At 43.5% G+C, this 21,982-nt stretch overlaps 1 protein-coding gene across 4 annotated transcripts in view; it reads right to left on the reverse strand.

Annotated features, from left to right (window-relative positions):
* TNS3 (tensin 3) overlaps positions 1-21,982 on the reverse strand; it is a 375,154-nt gene that overhangs the window by 26,087 nt on the left and 327,085 nt on the right. For all 4 annotated transcript variants that reach the window (XR_014474929.1, XM_083188134.1, XM_083188132.1 and 1 more), the window contains 2 exons: positions 7,495-7,636; positions 3,461-4,062 (listed from right to left, as the gene is read on the reverse strand). Coding sequence is in view for 3 of the 4 variants with exons in the window: in XM_083188134.1 (XP_083044260.1) it covers positions 3,461-4,062; positions 7,495-7,636 (744 nt within the window). In the remaining variant the exon portion in view is untranslated. The remainder of the gene's footprint in view (positions 1-3,460; positions 4,063-7,494; positions 7,637-21,982) is intronic.

Here is a 21,982-nt window from a genome sequence, read left to right on the forward strand (position 1 = left end):
ATATTATCAGGCTCAGATGCATCGGACGTGATGTCAAGCACATGTGATTTGGTCACTTTTCATTCAATTTATGCCAGAATCACTTGAAAAGTAAGCAAATTGCTGTGGGATTGCCTCATTAGAGTGGCTCCTGGTGTTTGAAACGCTGGAGTCCAACAGAATGGAATGCACATGCACGAGATACAGTACTAGCATGCCACATTCTTGTCGGAAGCCCAAGCAGGCCTCTCCCGCCACTGCCCATCTTGACCACCCCCCCCCCCCCTGCCAGCACATTACATAGTTACATAGTAGGTAAGGCTGAAAAAAGACTTGCGTCCATCTAGTTCAATCTGGTATAGATATCCATTGCTGATTTGGTAGGTTCTGGTATTTTACAGACAAATTATATTTCTTATTTGTACCCATGGATGTTTTTCTCCAGTAAATGTTTGTCCAACTTTGCCTTGAACGCATTTAATGAGCCAGCCGTTACCACCTCTCTGGGAAGAGAGTTCCAGAGTTTGACTGTTCTGACCGTAAAGAAATTCTTTCTACTAGCTGAATGAAATCTTTTTTCTTCTAATCTATACTCATGCCCTCGTGTCCTAGATTCCTTTCTAGTAGAAAAGAGGGTGTGTGACAGTTCCTTATATTGGCCCTTGATATACTTGTACATGTTGAGCATGTCCCCCCTTAAACGTCTCTTTTCTAATGTAAATAGTCCCAAATTGCTTAATCTCTCCCCGTAGCTTAAATTCTCCATTCCCCTAATAAGCTTTGTTGCTCGCCTTTGGACTTTTTCTAATTCTATGATGTCCTTTTTATAGTGTGGGGCATTTATCTACATTGAACCTCATCTTCCATTTTTTTGCCCACTCATCTAGAATTGCAAGATCATTTTGAAGCATGGTGACATCTTCTGATGATTTGATGACTTTGCTAAGTTTTGTATCGTCCTCAAAGATGGATACATTGCTGAGTAACCCTATCCCAATATCGTTAATAAAAATATTAAACAAAATGGGCCCCAAAACCGAACCCTGGGGCACTCCACTTAGTACCGGTATCATATCTGATACGGCACCATTCACAACCACTCTTTGTTCTCTATTACATAGCCAATTCCCTACCCATCTGCAGATATTTTCACCCAATCCTAGGTTCTCCATTTTATTAATCAATCTCTTGTGTGGGACAGTATCAAATTGCCTGCTCGCTGCCTGTCTCCCTTAAGTGGAGATGGGCAGGGAAGCACCCTGTCTCCGCTACCCGCTGCCTTGCTCACTCGCTCAGGCATCCCCGTCAGCCGGCCAGCCTGCAGCAGCACATGAAATTTGGTGATCGGGCAGGCTGTGGCTCCATCTGTGGCTAATTTTTTACAGTTTGCTTTTTTATCCTCATTTCTGTATTATCTAAGACTCATCAGTAATTCTGAAAGTCAGTCATCTTTTTTCTCTACTATAGCTAATAAAAAGATTTAAAAAAAAAACGGAAATAGATAAGCTGAGGGCTGAATAGGCATTCAGTTGCTAGCAGGGGCAGATTGGGGACTGGAAAACTCTGAGTCTGTATGCGGACAGAGACACAGAGCCCCTGAGGCGCCGATCTCCGCTGCCTGGCTCCTGTGAGCTTTGTAGTTTTTTTTTAAAAAATGTATGATGCCGGGCCGGGGATCCAGTGGCCTCAGTGGTGGCCGGCCTCCCAGGAAACTTCCTGGTGAATTCAATGGTCAATGGTTGCTAGGTAGAAACATGTTGGTTGTTTTATGGATTGTTGAAGTGTTAGCCTATTAGGTTATTTTGAGTGCATACATTTAAGGGGCTATTTAAAAGTGACATTTGAATCTAGTTTAGCCTCTTTTCAGTTTGGAAATCATTAACACCCACCAAATGCTTTGCTGTTATTTGTTTGTCTTACTTAATCTTTTAATTAAATTAGCTAAGAAGACAAGAAAGTGTTACATGCCATCTAACATATGTAGAATAAGTGGTCATAGCAAGGAACTTACACTTGTGAAGGCAGGTTAGTCCTACCCCTGTGGAGCACAGTGGGCATTTATTTGCTGGAGTGTCCATACAGGGATCTAGTAAAGGGTGCAGAGTCCTTCATAGCGTAGGTTATGCAGTTATAGAAGGGGGGGGGGGAGGCATTTTAGATGCTTCCATTTTGCAAGAGATCTAACTGAGATCTGGTTTTCTTTGCCAGACTCTACAAGTTAGAAACATAAAAACATAGAATTTGACGGCAGATAAGAACCATGTGACCAGTAGTGTCAGTGCCTTTATTTTAATTGATAAACTAGTTTAAAGTGTATTGTCAAGATCAGTTACAAATAAGTTAATGGAAGTCTTATGAGTTTACAGGTTTTGCCTCTTTGAGACCAATGATTGCTTCAGCTTAAACAATCACCTAATTACCTATATGTGTATACTTACATTTACCTGAAATAAAATATAATTAAATATTTTAAGTAAGCTCCATTTTTTTCTGCATATCTTAAGTTAAAGTAGTCAATAGAATGTTAAACCCTTTCAGGTCCAACGTCTAGTTAGACTCAACAGCCCTAGCGCTGTTAGGGAATCCAATGGTGAGCCACTTTAAAATAAGAACATTAACATTGTTCAACATTCAATGTAGACCATTTTTTAACAAAAAAATATTTAACCATTTAAACCATGTTTGAATTGCAAAAGAAATTTGGACTGCAAAGGGTTAAGTCTTAAGGTTCTTTAGTTTAATCCAATATATAGTATATGCCAAAAACAAGGAGCATATAAAGACCACCTGTAATAGTGCAGGCAATGTTGGGACCTCACACTAGGGCAACCTCATGAACATTCAGCTGCGAGCTTAAGGCAATGGTCTCTGCTGAGCACTTACTGATGATTTTCATTCTCTCTTTGCATTCCGCACATATTGGTTGGTATTATCCTAGTTTTTACATTTTACAAATTCATTATGTGCAAAGTTATATGCCAAACTGTGTCCGTATTCCTTTGCTCTTGTATTATTTAAATGTACCTACATCATCAAAGCCAGCAACGGTTATTTGATTGAAAATTACAGATTGCCCCTTTTTTTGCAATTAAAATGCAATATTTTTTTAAGGAAATAGCATTTAGTAACATATAGGGGATGCCTAATTGAGGGTGATGTACCAACATACCAACACGGTTTTCCCACCATTTGTAATACGGCAACAACAAACAATTACCCTTGGCTACAGTCTGACCCACAGAAAGGGAATTGGCAAGGCACATAGCAAAAGTAACTCCTGTGGCACACACTTGTTATCCTACAGACATGGGATAGAACTTGCAATAAATTAATTAGAATAGCCACAATTAGCCAGAGATTGAGTATAATTATAAACTTGCTTAGAGCTGTAAATGTAAACTAATACTCTTTACCAATTACAGGACACTGAACAGGTTTATTTAGGTTGTACTATAACACAATAATTTATTTTTCTCTTTACCTGGGAGAGGAGATTCACTTAGAACTTTGGAAAAATCAGGGAGCACATTGGGAAATGGAATGCTGATGGTACTGCCGCTGTTTGGACTTGAAAAGCCACTTGAAGAAGGAGAGACCGAACCCAATGATCTTTCCCCTTCAGATATTCTCTTTTTCTCAGGCAGAGGGGGCTGTGAATGAAGACTTTTTACTACATGGTGTAGAACTGGACTGCCTTGGCTTTGTGAGCTGGTATTGTCCATGGAAAACTGTGTTCTTATGGTTTTAGGGGAACCATTTGCACCTGAGAGAAACGATACATGTTTCTCATCTACCGAATGACTATTGCTGGCAATAACACGACTCTCAAAGTTCAGATATGCCTGATTATTTTTGCCTGAAGAGTTCCCTTGTAGGTCGGTGGGTGCACAATCATGACAGCTTATTGCAAGAGCCTGAAGCCCAGGTGTGGACTCGTTGGTCAGTATTGATTTCTCCGAGTTCAAGAACTCTGATGATTGCAGACCACTCACAGGGGACCTGCTTCTGCTCTTTAATGAAGACTGATAGGCAAACAAAGGTTTTGTAGCATTTTCATTCCATAAATGTTCAACTTCTGAAATGCTAAAGGAAGAAAAGAAATACAAAAAATCAGGTACAGTATATTTAACTTCTAAGATCCTTAATGCTGGTAGTTTTAGATATTCAATAAAACCTTTTTAAGTATGAAAAAAAATAAAAACCTATTCAAAGATCAGTTTAAAATAGAACAAAAATATATTTATATTAAATGCTACTGAATAAGAAACAAGTCCTCAAAGCAGCATATTTTGACACAAGTACAAATGTGCGCCTATTCTCCTAGTGTTTTGCACTATACAGTTTCAGACATAGCTTCATGTGCACACTGCAGCTTAAAATTTGTACTTTCTCACACTATGGCCCTTATTCAGATCTGATTGCAGTACAAATTTGTTTGGAAAATGGGCCAAACCATGTGAGGTGGAGCAGATGTAACATGTGCAGAGAGAGTTAAATTTGGGTGGGGATGTGTTGAGACTGAAATCTAAATTGCAGTGTAAAAATAATGCAGCCAGTATTTACCCTGCACAGAAACAAAATAACTCACACAAACTCTAACTGCACATGTTACATCTGCCCCACCTGCAGTGCACATGGTTTTGCCCATTTTCCAAACAAATTTGTACTGCGATCAGATCTGAATAAAGGCCTTTGTTGTATGTTATGACACACTGTGCAGCTCAGTTATAGCAGCCCTTTGGTCTCTTGCTTTTTTCTCATATCTTTTTTGCACCTATTGCATGCAGACATAGTTGCCAATCTTTCTAAGAGAGAGGGGGTGCAGCCTGGTTGTTGCATGAGGGCGAGACCAAGCGAAAAGACTATTTCTGCAGAGGGTGATGTGTTCACATTATCGTGGCTCTGCATGTTTTTATACAGTGCCTTATACAGTAACTGGCACATATCTCTGCTCGAATCACATCTTTGAGTCACCCTTGGTCCCCAATATGTGTTTGGAAGTGGACGGAATGAGAGCGATGAGACAAATGGCTCTGCATACTTGTTTATTTTGTGCTGTACCAAACAAGGTTATATAGCACAAGTTGAGACTAGGTGAATAAGGACACGTGCCACCTTTTCGCAGCCATTGCATCATGGTCTCTGAGATATCCGTATGTTCTGTTGGGCAAGAGTCTTTTCAGCGCATGAGTTTGAGCAAGAGATGGGAACACACAGAGACTGCAGTCCAGTTTTCACAGGCAACTTTATAACAAAACAAAATACCACTAAGGGCTTTCATTTTTATTTCATTTTATTCTATTTAATATTGGTCTATACCTGAGAGTAGAGGCAGGAATGACCAGCTCTTAGGCAGTGGCGGTTTTTACCTATGCAGGGCTGCAGCCCCCCCAGGTATAATCTGCCACTGTCTCTGCCTAAGTGAAGCCAGATGTAGTCTGTGAGACTGCTCTGGCTTCAATGTGACTGGCAGTGACTTCCTATTGGAAGCCTGACCTGCCAGTCACTTAAGGCAGTCCCATTGGGAGGTGATCCCTCCCTCTGGGATGCCTCTCTGTGCGTAAATGCACAGCAGCCCCCAAAACGGGTTCTGCACAGGCGCAGAACCGCGGACCATACTGTGCATGCACCGGACCTGATTAAGTCTCCGGGGACTGCTGCAAAGGCAGCCCATAGAGGCTTGGGCCAGCACATGCGCAGTATGTACAATGTTACTATGCATGCGCTGGCCCCGTGCAGGGGACCGGTGGCTGGGTAGCACGGCAGACGGGGAACGCGGCGGGGGCAGCGGTATCAGAGGGGGGGGGGGGGCACATTGCGGCAGCCCCCTTCCTCCAGAACAGTAAGAGCCGCCACTGCTCTAAAGGATTTTAAGCAAAGGGTTTGCAAATTTAAAAATGATTGATGTGCCACATTATTATAGTGATACAAGGGTTACAATTGTCAACAACATCTATTTTATATTCTGATTCTGAAGTGAACACTACACACATTTTCTTTGGAATTACATTTGAAAAAAAAAAAAAAACATCAACAGCATAATATAGCTCACAGGAAAACCTTCGGCTACAGAGTAACATGTCTAGACTGAAAACAGCATGAGATTCAGCTTTGTGGCACAGAAACAAAAAGCAGAGTCAAGGAGCAAAATATCTGTGAGAAACTGGGTACCAAATGACAACAAATACACTGCACCTGCTTTACTACAGAAGCAGAGTAAATGCTTACAAGAAGTGAGGAGAAATATTTAGCAGGTTACCAAACAAAAGCTGCAAGTGGGGTGAATTGGGGCAGTGTGATTGTAGTGGGAACTACACATGGGGCGATTTCTAACTAGATCAATTAGAAAATGCCCCTATATTGCTCTGTGTGTAGGGGCCATAGCAATAGTGATGTGCGGCATGCTGGCTAAATCTAGTTACATCGCCGGTCAGGGCCAGTGTTCTCACAGAGAACACTGGTCCTAACAGATAGCTCAGCGCACATCATTTACCCATCACTTTGTGCTGAGCGATCACTCAAATCGCCCAGCACAGTTACATTAATTGCAGGAAATAGTGTAAAGGAAAGAAGGATTAGAAGCAATGGTCATACAAGCCTTGAAGTATAAAATGTGATTACTGTTGGAAGTCCTATTAAAATCTTCACAGGGACTACATAGTTACATTGTAGTTAAGGCTGAAAAAAGACTTGTGTCCATCTAGTTAAACCTTGGTTTATTAGCTTAACCCTTGTTTTTATGTAGTCAATACTGATACTTTATTTTTAAAGACAGATTGTTTTTCTTAATTGTACCCCTGGATGTTTTTAATCAATAAATGTTTGTCCAACCTTATTTTAAACGTATTTATTGTGTCAGCCGACACCACTTCTCCAGGAAGAGAGTTCCATAATTTAATTGCCCTGACCGTGAAAAAATGTTTCCTTCTAAGGGAACAAAATCTTTTCTCTTCTAATCTAAAATCATGCACACGTGTCCTAGAGTCCTTCCTTTTATTTAAAAGTGTGCTGGACAGTTCCTTATATTGTCCCCTGATACATTTGTACATGTTAAGCATGTCCCCCCCCCCCCCCCCCTTAAACGTCTCTTCTCTAGGGTAAACAATCCCAATGTGTTCAATCTGTCCTTGTATCTTAAATTCTCCATTCCCTTTATTAGTTTTGTTGCTCTTCTTTGGATTCTTTCTAGTTCTATGATGTCCTTTTTATAGTGAGGGGCCCAGAACTGTAGTCCATATTCAAGAAGTGGTCTAACCAATGCTTTGTACAGAGGGATAATTACTTTTGAGTCCCTAGTTTCCATGTCCCTTTTTATACATGCCAGTATTCTATTTGCCTTGTTAGTTGCTATATGACATTGAGCACTGCACCCCAATTTATTATCTATTTGGACTCCTAGATCCGTTTCAAGTTCTGAATTACCCAATGCCTCCCCACTTAGAGTACAACTAGCACATTGGTTATGTCTCCCAAGGTGCATAACCTTGGGAGACTAGACAAACACAAACATCCCACCTTTCTGTCCGGGGTGCAGGATTTGCAGTCCCCTGGATTGAAGATCTCTCCAACTCAGTCATGAAAAACACAGAATTTGTCCCAACAGAATGGTCGGAAGGAAGGACTCTCTGTTTAAGGCTGTCACTGTAATTCTTCATCTCTAATGGAAACAAAAAATAGGAAAAAAAAATATGTTTTTTTTTAAGCCACCTATTTGGTACTGCCACTATATAAACAATTCCTATATACCAATTGTAAGTGCAGATTTCTGTACCTGTCAGGTATTACGCACTAATGAGGAACTTACGTTATAATACACACTGCACAATAATCAAGCCAATTGGACATGGTTCGGGCGCTCAGTACAATAATGTCACTATGCAATAAATCAGACCAATTGCACCTTTTGGGGTGCTCAGTAGACACACATCACTCAGGGATGATCATCGTTACAAAATCAATCAGTCAGATAATTGGATCGGACCCCTGCACATGTGTTAATACAAGGAACAGATACTGTGTACATTTTGTAATGTGTATGTATTTCTGTTCTGTATGGTGTTTCTGACAATGGTTAATTTGAAATCATCACTTTGTAAATCATTAGTGTGAACACTAGAATTTCACATCTTTCATTGCTGAGAAAATATATTTGGATACTGGACACTGACACAAATTTCCTAAATTAGCCATGACTATTGATTTGAAATGAAGCAATAGAGATACAATTGAAGTGCAAACTTTCAGCTTTAATTCAAGCGGTTGAAAAAAAAATGTATGAAATATTAAGGAATTGCAACCATTTTTATACACAGTTCTCTATTTTCAGCTCAAATTTGAAATTTGCGAAATGAACAATCATAAATAAAATGTTTCTCTTTTTTAAGGCTCTGAGAAGAATCTTTTGCAGAGAATAACTAGAGTTATGGAAGTCTGGAACCCATGAACATTACCAAATGCTGATTTCCCCCTTTGCTATGCTTTGCCAGGCCTTCAATGCATTGGTCTTCAGTTGTTGTTTGTGGGTCTTCCTGCCTTTAGTATTGTCTTCAGCAAGTGAAATGCATGCTCCACCGGGTGGAGATCAGATTGACTTGGCCATTGACACTTCAAAAAGTCCTGGGTTACTTTAACAGTATGCTTGCCTATATTCTTAACACTCAGCACATAATTATTAATATTTAAACACTGCTTTTCATTAAGGGATGGTGAAAAACAGGATTGTTTAAAAATGTATATTTATAATTCATCAAGGAAAAAAGATCACAAATTACAATATACATATAATTAATGAAGAAAAATTATTGCCATTCTTATTTGTCAGTGCCTATAAACACACAGGGGTATATTTATTAAGCTCGGTGAAGTGATAAAGTGTCTAGTCTTTATCACTGGCCAATCAGCTACTACCTTCTTCACAGTTAGAAGCCGATTGGCCGGTGATAAAGTACCAGCCACATTTCACTTCACCGAGCTTAATAAATCTGCCCCACAGTCCTCAATGATCCGGCAAGCAGGTCTCTCACATTCTATAGCGCATATTTCATTGTCCATCAGGACTTTAAAAGCACCACCCATTGCAGAATTCCACTGAATTTATGCAGATAGTAGATCATTATATACTTCAATAATTCAATAATTACTAGCAACCCAATGAAGTCATGGAGGATCATACCATCCCCCCGCCTTTGCTGTGTTTTACACAGGATGTGGAAAGCTTCATATCATGAGCCATTCCAAGCCTTCTCCATACTATTTTTCCCATCTAATCTGGCCTTTCCTATTTTAAAGGATTTCTCCTGTGGATGTCCAGGCTTTTTTGGGTTGCTGAGCTCACCAGCATGTTTTTTTTTCCCCTCAGAATGTACCAAACAGTTGATTTGGCAACTTCTAGGTTCCTGCTATCTCTCTGATAGGCTGAAAAAAAATAAAAATATCTAAAGGCCCATACACATTGGACAAATTTGAGCTGAAAGTCGCTCAAAATAGCATGTTTGAGCATCTTTTAGCGCAAAGCCGCCCAGTATGTATGCCCCAGCGATGAGCGCTCCCACATGGTATTACCAGCAGATGAGCAGCTTTGAGGATGGCTTTACATAGCTCTGCACTATGCAAAGCCATCCTCTCCTCTCTGTCGGCGCCGGGCAGGGGGAAAGCCACTCAGTGTGTATGCACTGAGTGGCTTTCCCCATCGATGAACGTGATCATCGCTGCCCATACACGCTGGGCATAATCACCTAGTGTGTATGGACCTTAAGAGCGGTCTGTCATTTGCAGTGAGAGCTCCATTGATCGCATGCAGTTCTATCGCCACATTAACATCCAAATCTAAATGCCCCACTTGGAATCAACCGATACCCGTTGGGCCTCTTTCAGACCTGATCGCTAGGCTGTGTATACTCACAGCCTAGCAAACAGGTCAGAGATGAACACTGCCCCACTGAATTGAAGCAGATATCATTAATGATATTGGTGGTAAGCATGGGCGTACAATATGCCATGTTAAGCATACACAATAGATGAGTTTGTAAAATATATTACACAGTAGGGCCCTTCTGAGCTATATCTTTAAAAATAATTCTATTGTGCTTTAAATACACTTTGCACTAATATCATCTACTAAAAGAAAGAAATTGAATACTTAATACAGTATATCAACCAGACAATGAACATATCTGGTCATAACACAAGAACATAAGGATTTCATTGACATTATGGTCTGCAGTGCTAATATGATGTTAAATGTAATTGATGCAATTTCTGTTCGCACTCCCATACATACTGTAGACATACTTAAGAGCTGCTCAAAAACAAGAACAATCTCGAGTTAGCTATCACATTCCATGGATTCCAGGTTCTCTGCTGCTAAGTAACTCAACATTCCTTGACTCCTAATGGTACACTTTTATTAAAAAATAACAACACAAAAAAACTCCTTTAGGGAGTTAAAGTTATACAGTATTATATAGAGAAAAGGTTCAAAACGGTTTGCAAAAGTGTGCTTGGTTCTACAGCAGAATTTCTCTTAATGCTGGCTACACACTAGACGACTATGGGGTAGATGTATGAAGCAGTAATAAGGGAGGAGAAGTGATAAAGTACCTGGTACTTTATCACTGGCCAGTGAGCTTCTGACTGTTAAGGTACAGGCTGGGTTTAAAAAGGGACAGTCAGGAGCTGATTGGCCAGTGATAAAGTACAAGGCACTTTATCACTTCTCCTCCCTTATCACTGCTTCATAAATCTACCCCTATATCGGCGGTGCCACAGGAGAATGGAATTGACAATACACACTGGCCGATATTGCTTGCTATGTCAGTGACGTCACCCTCCCCCACGCCATACATGCATTTGCTGTTGACATTGTCAGATTGAGGTGCATGGACAGATAAGGGGGTCGATAATTATGATATATATGCCATATCTTCAATGATATTGATATTGTCCATATCGTCTAGTGTGCACTAGCTTAACTCTTATGTGCAATTTATCCAGTCATTGGTATCTGACCCAACTTTTCCTTTATTTTTTCCGAAGCTCACTAACCAGTTGTGACAATGGCTGCCTGTAGAAATCTTTCGCCGTGTAATGATACCAATGCCTCTGTCCTGCCAATCTCTCCCTGCATGCCAGCATCACCCCAGCACTGATATCACAGGTCCAGTTAATGACAAAAAATTGCATTAGAAGAGTAAATTTTGCATGTTCTGGATGACCTAATGTCAAATATACAGCAAATAGATCTGGATAAAATGACCGTATTAGAACTAATACTATTGACAGCTACCATCAATTATATGTTTACTAATTCTACGGAATCTACCAATAACGATATATACGCATATGGAGATTAGTGGAACCCAGTGGCGGCTCTTACCATTATAAAGGAGGGGGGCTGCCGCAATGTGGGTTCCCCCCCCTCCACTGCCACTGCCATCCCCAGCCACCGTCCCCAGAAGTCCGCGCAGGCGTGCACTCCTGTTCCCTGCACGGGGCCAGCGCATGCGCAGTAACTTCATACATACTGCGCATGCGCTGGCCCAACAGGTTCTGCGCATGCGCAGTACTGCGGACCATACTGCGCATGCGTGAGAACCCGATCAAGCCTCTGGTGGCTGCTGCAAAGGCAGCCCCCAGAGGCTTGATCGGGTTCCCACGCATGCGCAGTATGGTCCGCAGTATGGTCCGCAGTACTGCGCATGTGCAGAACCTGTTTTGGGGGCTGCCGCGCATTTGCGCAGAGAGAGGCATCCAAGAGGGAGGGAACACCTCCCGATGGGATGACTTGAGTGACTGGCAGGTCAGACTTCCAATCACAGTGAAGCCAGTGCAGTCTCACAGACTGCATCTGGCTTCACTTTAGGCAGAGACAGTGACGGATTTTACCTGGGGAAGCTGCAGCCCTGCAGCCCATAGGTAAAAATAAATTGCAGCCCATAGGTATAAATAATTCCAGTAACCTAAATTGTGTTTTTATTATATTGTAAATCTACTGTATATACTGGCTGGTAAATAATGGGAAATTAGGCTATTGGTTTTAATTTAAAAAATGTTTTTATTCAAGTGCAGTCTATTAAATTGTTATTGCTTTGTGTAGAATGCTGAAGGTCAATGTGTGTCATACTGGGGGGACATGGAAACATTAACACAGGGGGGCTCTGTGTGGCACACTAGGCAATCTCACCCTTTTCTCCCTCTCTCTCTCTCTCTCTCCCCCCCCCCATCTGGCCTTATTTCTCATCTCTCCTATTCCTCTTCTTTCTTTTGACTGCCCCCTAACCCTCTCTCTCACACCCTATTCCTTCTCTCTCCCATCTACACATATTCCTCCTCCCTCCCCCATCTCCCTTTATTCATCCTCTCCCATCTCCTCCTCTCTCTCTCTCTCTCTCTCTCTCTCTCTCTCTCTCTCATCTCTCCATATATTCCTCCTCTCTCCCCCATCTACCCTTAATTCTCCTCTCCCATCTTCCTTTATTCCTCCTCTCCTATCTCCCACTGCTCCTCCTCTCTCTCCTATCTCCCGATATTCCTAATTTGGTTCTCCTATCTCCCCCTATTTCTAATCTCTCTCACCCCAAATCATCTCTCTTCCCTTATTCTGCCTTTATCTCCCATCTCCCCCTTTTCTCCCTCTCTCCCCCATCTGGCCTTATTTCCCATCTCTCCTATTCCTCTTCTCTCTTTTGACTGCCCCTAGTTTTGATCTTTCTTCTGACTGCCCCCTAATCCTCTCTATCTCTCACACACCCTATTCCTTCTCTCTCCCATCTCCAAATATTCCTCCTCCCTCCCCAACTACCCCTAATTCTCCTCTCTCCCATCTCCTCCTGCTCCTCCTCTCTCAGCCATCTTCCCATATTCCTCCTCTCTCCCCCCCCCCACTACCCCTAATACTCCTTTCTCCCATCTTCTTTTATTCCTCCTCTCCTATTTCCCTATATTCCTCATTTGGGTCTCCCATCTCCCCTATTTCTTGTCTCTCTCACCGATAATCATCTCTTCCCTATTCTTTCTTTATCTCCCATCTTACCCTATTCCTTCTCTCCCATCTATTTATTTTCTCTCTCCCAGCTGCCTCATTGCTCCTCTCTCGCATGCATCCCCCCCCCCCCCTCTCCCTTTCTCATTATCTTCACCTATTTCGCCTCTCTCACTCCTGCATTCTCATATACAGTACCTCCCCTCTCTCACCTTTCCTCATTTTCAAACATTCCCAAGGTAGGGGGCTCTGCCTATTTTGTCAGTGTCAGCCCCGACAATTTCTGATGACAGCCTAGTGTAATACAAGGATAACTGTAATTGGTGCATTGTCCCATAGTTTGATACAAAGCAACTATAATAAAAATGAAGACATACATTCACATTGCATTAAACATAAAATGTTGAACTCTACAGTAGGCCATTTGCAATGGATTTACTGATTTTTTTTCATAATAAACAACCCTCCTGTACATATATATATATATATAACTTATGTACATAAACAGCACTCCTGGAATTTATATCCAGCGCAGTGTAGTGACTGCACCTTTAAGCACATAAATAAAAAACCTAAATGACTTAAACCATTTAGATAGATGAGCTGTTTAGAGTCATACTTAACATTTTTATACTGAAAGCATGAAATCATTCCATGATCATATTAGCACTGTACTGGTGTGTGTACACGACAAAGAATTATGCTGTGTTGTTTAGCGTCTTCAGGGGCTTATTATAACACTAAACCTTTTGATGATGCTGACTTAATTCTTCCAACAAACACAACTGAAACAAAAAACAGTGTATAATTTTGAAAGAGGTAGCAAACTATGCATCTTATTCAGTATCAAATTTCATACTGCTATTCCATTTATTATTTTCATTCTGATCACAATGATGTGGGGTCTATCAACATTTCAATATAAAAAGAAACCTATATCGCATATATACTCATTGGTACACTAATACTTCGCTAAATTTTGGACATACCTGTAGTGTTGTGAAAAATCTTATGACCTTAGTGACACTAGAACGACTACACTAATGATATGTACTGCCCAACTGGGTGTGGTTTAGCTCACAGACAATGTCTAGATCGACAGCAGAAGGTCAACATTGACAAAAGGTTGACACGAGCAGAGATTCAACACATGAAAGGATTGACATGAGTTTTTTTTGTGTTTTTACTTTGTCAATGTTGACGAATAAGCACAAACGTTGAATAATGTTCACCATTTAAACTGTCAACCTTTTGTCAATGTCAACCTTGTGTATATTGATCTACACTTGTCTGTCAGCCATCTGGATACCTCCTTCATTAACAGACCAGAGAATTTGATTTAATTTTTAGTTGCATTTCATGATGTTTTTGCATTGACCATATTGGTCCCAATAAGTTGTGTTATATACCAGTAGATTGGGTGCCTCAGAAAACAGTACTTTTGGTCTTTGTATGTGGTCAGCTATACTATATTGACTCTCATGGGTGCACCACCACAAAGTTATTTCATTCACCCATCTCAGGATTAAACATGAATCCAATCGTGGCATTACCTACTTCTTACACATCATTACAGTGTATGCACCAATGCTTAGCATCTCCCCTCTTTAACCGTCTCCATTGGTTTGTTGCATTTACATTATGTTGCCATCTCCTAGATGTTTACTAAATCAATAACCATGTTGATAATTATCTGCATTGTTATTGTCTACTACTGCATACCTTTAACCCAACAATATCTCTGTACCAGACTGGCAGTCTCACTATCAAACCCAGTCTGTACCGCCTCGCTTGTACCCATTTGCCTTTTTATTTCATCACCCTAGCCCTGTTACATGCCTCCCTGTCCCCACAAATAAATGGCTTACATAAGGATAGCATGCTCACTTCCTGCTTCCATCATTGGATACAAGTAGCTCCATGTCTGACTGTGAACAGAGGGGCACTTCTTGTTAGATTTGGTATCGAAGAAGCTGATTGGTCCAGCGTCCCAAACTCAGCGTCCCAAACTCAACCCTATCGAACAGCTTTACGTTAAATCAGCTTTAGGGTAAAATCGGGACCCAACCTCAGTAGTGCTCCTGTGGTTAACAAATGCATGTGACTGCAGACATACAGGGTGCCATTCTATGGGATGAGAGTTGTGTTTTTTGGCGAAATTTGCGCAAAAAACGGCCGAAATCCCGTTTTCGCATATTTAATGAGATGCGAAAAATGGCAAAAATCACAGATTTTGCCGCGAAATCGCACTTTTACAAAGTGCGATTTTAACTCGCGCCGGAACTCGCATCCAGATGTTTTCCCATTGAAAAGTATACAATGCGCATATTTAATGAGATGCGAATTTGGAAAATGTGTCTTAAATTCGCCAAAAAATCAGACCAGGTTCTGATATGCGAGTTGGCCAGAACCCTGCACAGATCATTGAGATCTGTGCATGGTTCTGTGGTAAAAAATGTGTTGTTTTTTTTCTTAAAAAAAATTGCGTGGGGTCCCCCCTCCTGAGCATAACCAGCCCCGGGCTCATTGAGCCGGACATGGTTCCAAAAATACGGGGGACAAAAAGTGTAGGGGTCCCCCGTATTTCTGAAACCAGCCCCGGACTCTTGGACCGGTCCTAGTTCCAAAAATACGGGGGACAAAAAATCTGGGGGTCCCCCGTATTTTGAAACCAGCATCGGGCTCCAACAGCCCGCAGTGTCATGCCACAGCCGGGGGACACTTTTTACATAAGGTCCCCCGGCCGTACCATGAGCACCGTGGCTGGGTAGTCTTGGACGGGGTACCTGGAGGAGTGGGGACCCCCCAATAAAGGGGTCCCCCCCCAAGGCTTCACCCGTCCAGGGCTGAAGCCCGGGGCTGTCACCGGCGTCCCTGGCCAGTGGACGCCGGCCTGATGGTGTAAAATCTTTCAATCCTAATATTGCTTTATACAGGAGAACTACAAGTCCCAGCAGACCTCCCCCGCAGGCTGGGACTTGGAGAACCACAAGTCCCAGCGTGCGGGGGGAGCCGGCTCTGCTGCAGAAGGGAGACCAGCGCTGGATCCTGGATCGGTGAGTATGTGGTTGTAAAAGTGAGATGTGTGTGTGTGTATGTAATAAAGTTTTACTTCTCTGTGTGTGTTTTCTTTTAACATTCTTTTTACAGGTGGACTACAAGTCCCAGCGGGCCCATTAATGCCCCGCATGCTGGGACTTGTGGTTCTCCAAGTCCCAGCCTGCGGGGGAGGTCTGCTGGGACTTGTACTTCTCCTGTATAAAGCAATGTTAGGATTTAAAGATTTTACACAATCAGACCGGCGTACTCTGGCCAGGGACGCCGGTGACAGCCCCGGGCTTCAGCCCTGGACGGGTGAAGCCTTGGGGGGGGGACCCCTTTATTGGGGGGGTCCCCACTCCTCCAGGTACCCTGTCCAAGGCTGACCAGCCACGGTGCTCATGGTACGGCCGGGGGACCTTATGTAAAAAGTGTCCCCCGGCTGTGGCATGACACTGCGGGCTGTTGGAGCCCAGTGCTGGTTTCAAAATACGGGGGACCCCCAGATTTTTTTCCCCCCGTATTTTTGGAACCAGGACCGGTCCAAGAGTCCAGGGCTGGTTTCAGAAATACGGGGGACCCCTACACTTTTTGTCCCGCGTATTTTTGGAACCAGGTCCGGCTCAATGAGCCCGGGGCTGTTTATGCTCAGGAGGGGGGAACCCACGCAATTTTTTTTTTTTAAATACAAACCCAAAATCGCACATAAGCTCAAATTCGCACATTTTCATGCCTAAAAATAGGCACATTTTCATGCCGAAAATTCGCCCATTATCGCACTCAATCGCACTTTTCTTGCCGGAACACGCACCTCATTAAATATGCGAATCCAAGGCAAAAATGCGATTTGAAAAAAGTGCTATAATGGGTGAAAAACTGACGTGGGAAAAACTCTCATCCCATAGAATGTCACCCACAGTATTCCTAGCAGAATACTTTCCAAGAAGAGGAGATGTTACAGATGGAGAGTGTGGACCCACAACATATTAATGCCCATAGTTTTGTAATGAGATGTTTACCAAAAACATATGGGTGTGACTTCAAACAAAGTGTAACAAACATATAATGGGCTAGATGTACTAAGCCTTGAAAAGTAATAAAATGGAGAGCCAGACAATCAGCTCTTAACGGTCATATTTCAAACACAGGGCGGGATTCTTTAACAAAATATGTGGTAAAAACCCCATTAATCAGGGTTTTTACCGCATTTTGATATGCAGCAAAACCTGCCGGCTTTCGGCAGCAAAATCTGGCAACACCTCATAGAAGACTACGGGCTTCTTAACGCACCCACGCCATCCTGAACTGACCCCCGCCACCTCGTGCGCCGACCCCCCTCCCTACCTGTGTCCGGGCAGCACAGCACTGTGCTGCCTGGACCTGTGACCTCCTCCTCCTCAATGCACTGAAAAACATATTCCGGGTGCAAGGAGGAGAGTCCGCCCGCAGCGGTAGCACAAGCTGGGTAAGGGAGGGAGGGCGGAGGCGCTGGGACCCGCTGCGCATCGCCGGCTTACCGCAAAAGACAGCTCTTAACGCCAGAGCTGTCTTTTGCCATAATTATCGCATATGTTAGAGCATATGCAATATTTATGTCCGCGGTAGCCGGCAATGTGGGGCGGACGGGGAGCGCAGATGTTAGAGCATCCCGCCCACAGTCTATGATATGGCAGTTACAAGTTGATTGGCTGGTTGTTTATCACTCTTCACTTTGAAAAAGCCCCCTAGTCGGGCGAAACGCGTTAGGGAGGTGGACCCAGCCTGCTTCTTTCAAGTGCCGACACAGCCCGTATCATTCCTGACAGCCTGTGGACGTCATTTCACCTTACCCACAGACTGCATCATTTGTGTTCATCCAGCCGCAGCACAAACTAGGAGAACGCCAGGAGGAGGAGGTGCGGCAAACGTGAGTGGTACCTGCCGCCAGCGCCCGTCCACATACCAGCAGCAGCGGGAGTGCCTCCAACGCTCGGACCGGTACGCTGACCCCCCTCCCAGCGGGACACTCCATCAACAACAACCACCGGACCAAGGGTGAGATTCACGTGCTAAACGCACGCAATTACAGCTAAAAACCCAGCAAACAAAGTGTCCTCTGGTGAGAAAAATTATTTTCCTTTAAAATCTCTGCATGTGGCTAACCTGACTTATTCACCACTAACGGGCCAAAGTCAGCACTTCCAACTACATTGAGTGTGGAACATTTATCTGAAAGTCCCGTGGCTTTCCCCATCTCACAAAGTATATTATACCAAACCATCAGTGAATACATTTTTTGTGTTGACCATTGTGTCAACACTTTTTCATTCCATTTTTTCTTTTCTTTTTATATTTATATTGTACATGTACATGAAATGTTTTAGGTGGCCGCCTATGTCTTTTTAATATTAATGTCTATTTAAAAATAAATTGCAAATTATTGCTTTTATATTGCAAACAGTCTCCATTGTTCTTGATCATCTGAACTCATCAATGGTAGACAAAGGGAATCCTAGATTAAAAGCGCATTCTCCTGTTCCTATAGGAAACAAATATACTCTCCACTTTTTGACAACAATAGCTGGTATATAATATGATCAACAGAGCTGCCACCACATCATGCAGTGTAAGGGACAAAGCAGAGATGCTGCACATGCCCAGTGGTAGCAGCTTCTTCTACCACATTTACTGTATGTGTGTATCTGAGCCGTCAGACAATGGACCAGAGAGTAGCTGCCACAAGGAATAGACAGGAGCCTTACCATGAAGTGGGAGATTGTGAGCTTAGAAAGTGAAGTACAGGTTCTATGTTTGTGTATTCATGATATGTTTAAACGGTACTTATATGTAATTTGGGCGCCCACTAAGCTATTTGCTTAGTTTTACGCGTCCACTCGCCACGCTTCGCGCTCACCACACTATATAAAATCAACTCCACGTGGACATGGATAGTGGGGGTATGAGCGTACTAACTATAGTTGGCGCCCAACTAACATATAAGTACCGTTTAAACTTTTCCTGACCACTTATGCTATTTAAATGTTTGAAATAGCTTATACTATAGACCTGGGGTAGCCAACTCCAGTCCTCGAGAGCTACCAACAGTTAATGTTTTCCAGATCTCCTCACAGTGGCCCTTATTCTGATCGGTGCGTACTTTCCCGAATTCTTTCGGATCACGTTTTTTAGCCGTCTGCGCATGCGTGGGGAACGCAATGCGCATGTGCCACGTATGGTCTCCGTACTTGTTCTCACTAATACCGTACAGAAATGTGCACCGCAATCACTCGGCCAATATGGGTGTGTTATGGGCGTCATGCGGAATGACACAGGGGCGTAGTTTCAAAATGGGCTAAACTGGGCGGAAACATGGGCGGACACGGGGGAGTACACTTATTTTGGTGGGCGTGCATTCGGACAGCACACCGAATGCACGCGAACAAAAAGGGAAGAAATGTGCGGTGTCCAAAAGGCTACTATTGCTTAGCGGACACCACTCGGTCATGCGCTAGGCAATCGGAACGCCTAATCAGGACGGACGCACCTCAACCAATGTCAGGTGAACACAATACAATCACCTACTTTACTCATTACTTGTAAATTACACGCTTCTCACTGCTTCAATTGAAACCAATGCACCTTAAATGGACCATTACTAAACACACACATATATGCTGCAGTTTGCACACACTTTTACACTGCAAATAATGAACACAGCTTCATATTACTAATACACATGTCACTTCTGCATGTATCAATTAATCCAGACATTTTGGGGCCAAAAATAACATTTATTAAATCAACAAAGAAAATATTTGCAAAACCATCACAAAATAAATGGTACCATAACAGGACAAAAATTAAATAATATATAAAAAATAGCCACAGCAGAATCATTAGGAACACATCAGGTGGCTTCACAACAAAAGTACAGCAACAACACTTCAATTACAGCACACAGTAATGCTAGGCCAAACAGGGCAACAGGGGAACCAAACATGACATTTGAACCGCGGGCAAATGTGGTGACCCTCGGCACGGAATTTGACAGCGGATGCTGACACACACAGCTCGATGGAAGATTTGGGAATACATAACGGTGGAGATTAATGGGGACACAAGTTCATTTGCGAGCACGTTTGCCCCTGGCAGGCTCCTTGCCACGTGCAGCAGCTCTTCGGCCTCGCCCACGGCCACGCTCAGATGGAGGGTCACGTGGAGCACATGCTGGGGAGGGGGGGGATGTTCTTCCCCCTCTGGCAGCAGGGAGTGATGATGGTGGTAAAGCACCCGAAACGGATGCTATCAGGACCCTATTGCTGTTAACTAGCTCCACCATAAGCTCATTATGGCGGAGGAGGAGGTCATTTTGCCGCAGGGCTTGATCAGCCAGCACCTGCAGGCTAGCAGCAATGGATTGCTGGGTGACAGCCATAGCCTGCAGGCTCCCAGCGATACTCTGCTGGCTGGTGGTCAAACCCTGCAGCACCTCCTCGGCCCTACGCACCCGCTCGAATGCCGAGTCTCCCTGCTGCACAATACTGTCTAGCATACGGCCCCACGTGGACAATTCAGCCGCGGACATTGGCGGCTGCTGCTGCACGGGCCTGCTACTGGGGCCAGGTGGCACAGACTCCACAACCTCCTCAAGAGATTCTTGACCAAGCGGTGGGGATGCTGTTGAAGGAGAAAATACCAATTACCACACATTCCATGCCAAATTCAAAACATCTACTTATGGCCTGGCAAATAATTACCTTCAAGCGTAGAAGCCATCACTTCTGCTGGGGACTCGCTGTCTATGGTGCTCACCCCCCGGACCTCCTCCACTGCTATGCAGCACTGTGCAATCTCTTCCAGGGGGGTGAGCTTCAGCTTGGCAGGCATGGGGCCAGCCCCAGAGGTGTGGCTGTGTTGCCACCGCTCGGTCAATTTCTTCTTGAGGTTGCCTTTGAAGTCGTACCACCTGCAATCAAGTGTACATATTAATACATGTCACTCCTCATGTTTGCTGTAGCACCCATTGCAATGTGAAACATAATACAACATGTGCCTCCTGACACCAAACTTAAAATATATTATTTTTTAAAAACAACCCTTAGAGGATATAACCACAGTCACCCTACAATAACTATCAAATCAATATCATGGCAAACAGTTCTGTGCCTCCAAGCAACGTGACCACCCATTGACCAACTCCATCTAATATTGAATGTAAACATTACTGGACTTGGACTGCTCAAATGTAAAACACATGTACTTGCCTCTTCTTAACGTGCTCCGTCTCACGAACTTGTGGAGCCACTGCATTAATCTCCGCTGTTATCTCCTCCCAGATCTTCCATCTCCTTGTGTGTGTCAACTTTACCGCTGGGCACTCTATCAAATCACGTGCCCGGGTCACCAGGATGGCAAGCTCCTGCGGTTCATATGCCATGTTTCTTGTGGTTGGTTCCTCTGTTGCCCGACTGCGGACACGGCCACGGCCACCGGTTGCTGTACTTGAAGTGCTGGCCTGGCTACTCTGTTGGGAAGCCACCTGCTGTGTTCCCAATGATTCTGCTGATGCTGAGGATGGGCCAGCTGCAGCTTGGCCAGATGTGGATGGCCCATCTGGCTGCTCTGGGTTGAGGGGGACATAGGTGGTGTTGGACTCCATGCGGGCCAAGAGGTTCTGCACCACCTGTTCTTCCTCAGACTCTGAGCCAGCCATGTTTGCAACAACTGTTTGCCTTTCTAGGACCACTTTAAATACTATTTCTGTAATTGGCGTTAATCAGCTGCAACCTGCGTTCCGTACGGCCGCGTTCCGTATGGCAGCGTCAACCGTGCGGCGCATACGGCATGCCCCTTGGTGTGGCTAAATATTTCACAAAAACCTGGCTTAATGAGTAAGTCTGATTTAGTAGCTAAATGCTGCTTTCAACACCAAAGACCAAATAAAACTGAGGTCACACATGAAATGTATATTTGAATGTACATCTGTACTGTGCACTTGTTTGGTAT

The sequence above is a fragment of the Crinia signifera genome, chromosome 5 (genome assembly GCF_055691185.1).
Source record: "Crinia signifera chromosome 5, ASM5569118v1, whole genome shotgun sequence".
Classification (NCBI taxonomy): Eukaryota; Metazoa; Chordata; class Amphibia; order Anura; family Myobatrachidae; genus Crinia; species Crinia signifera.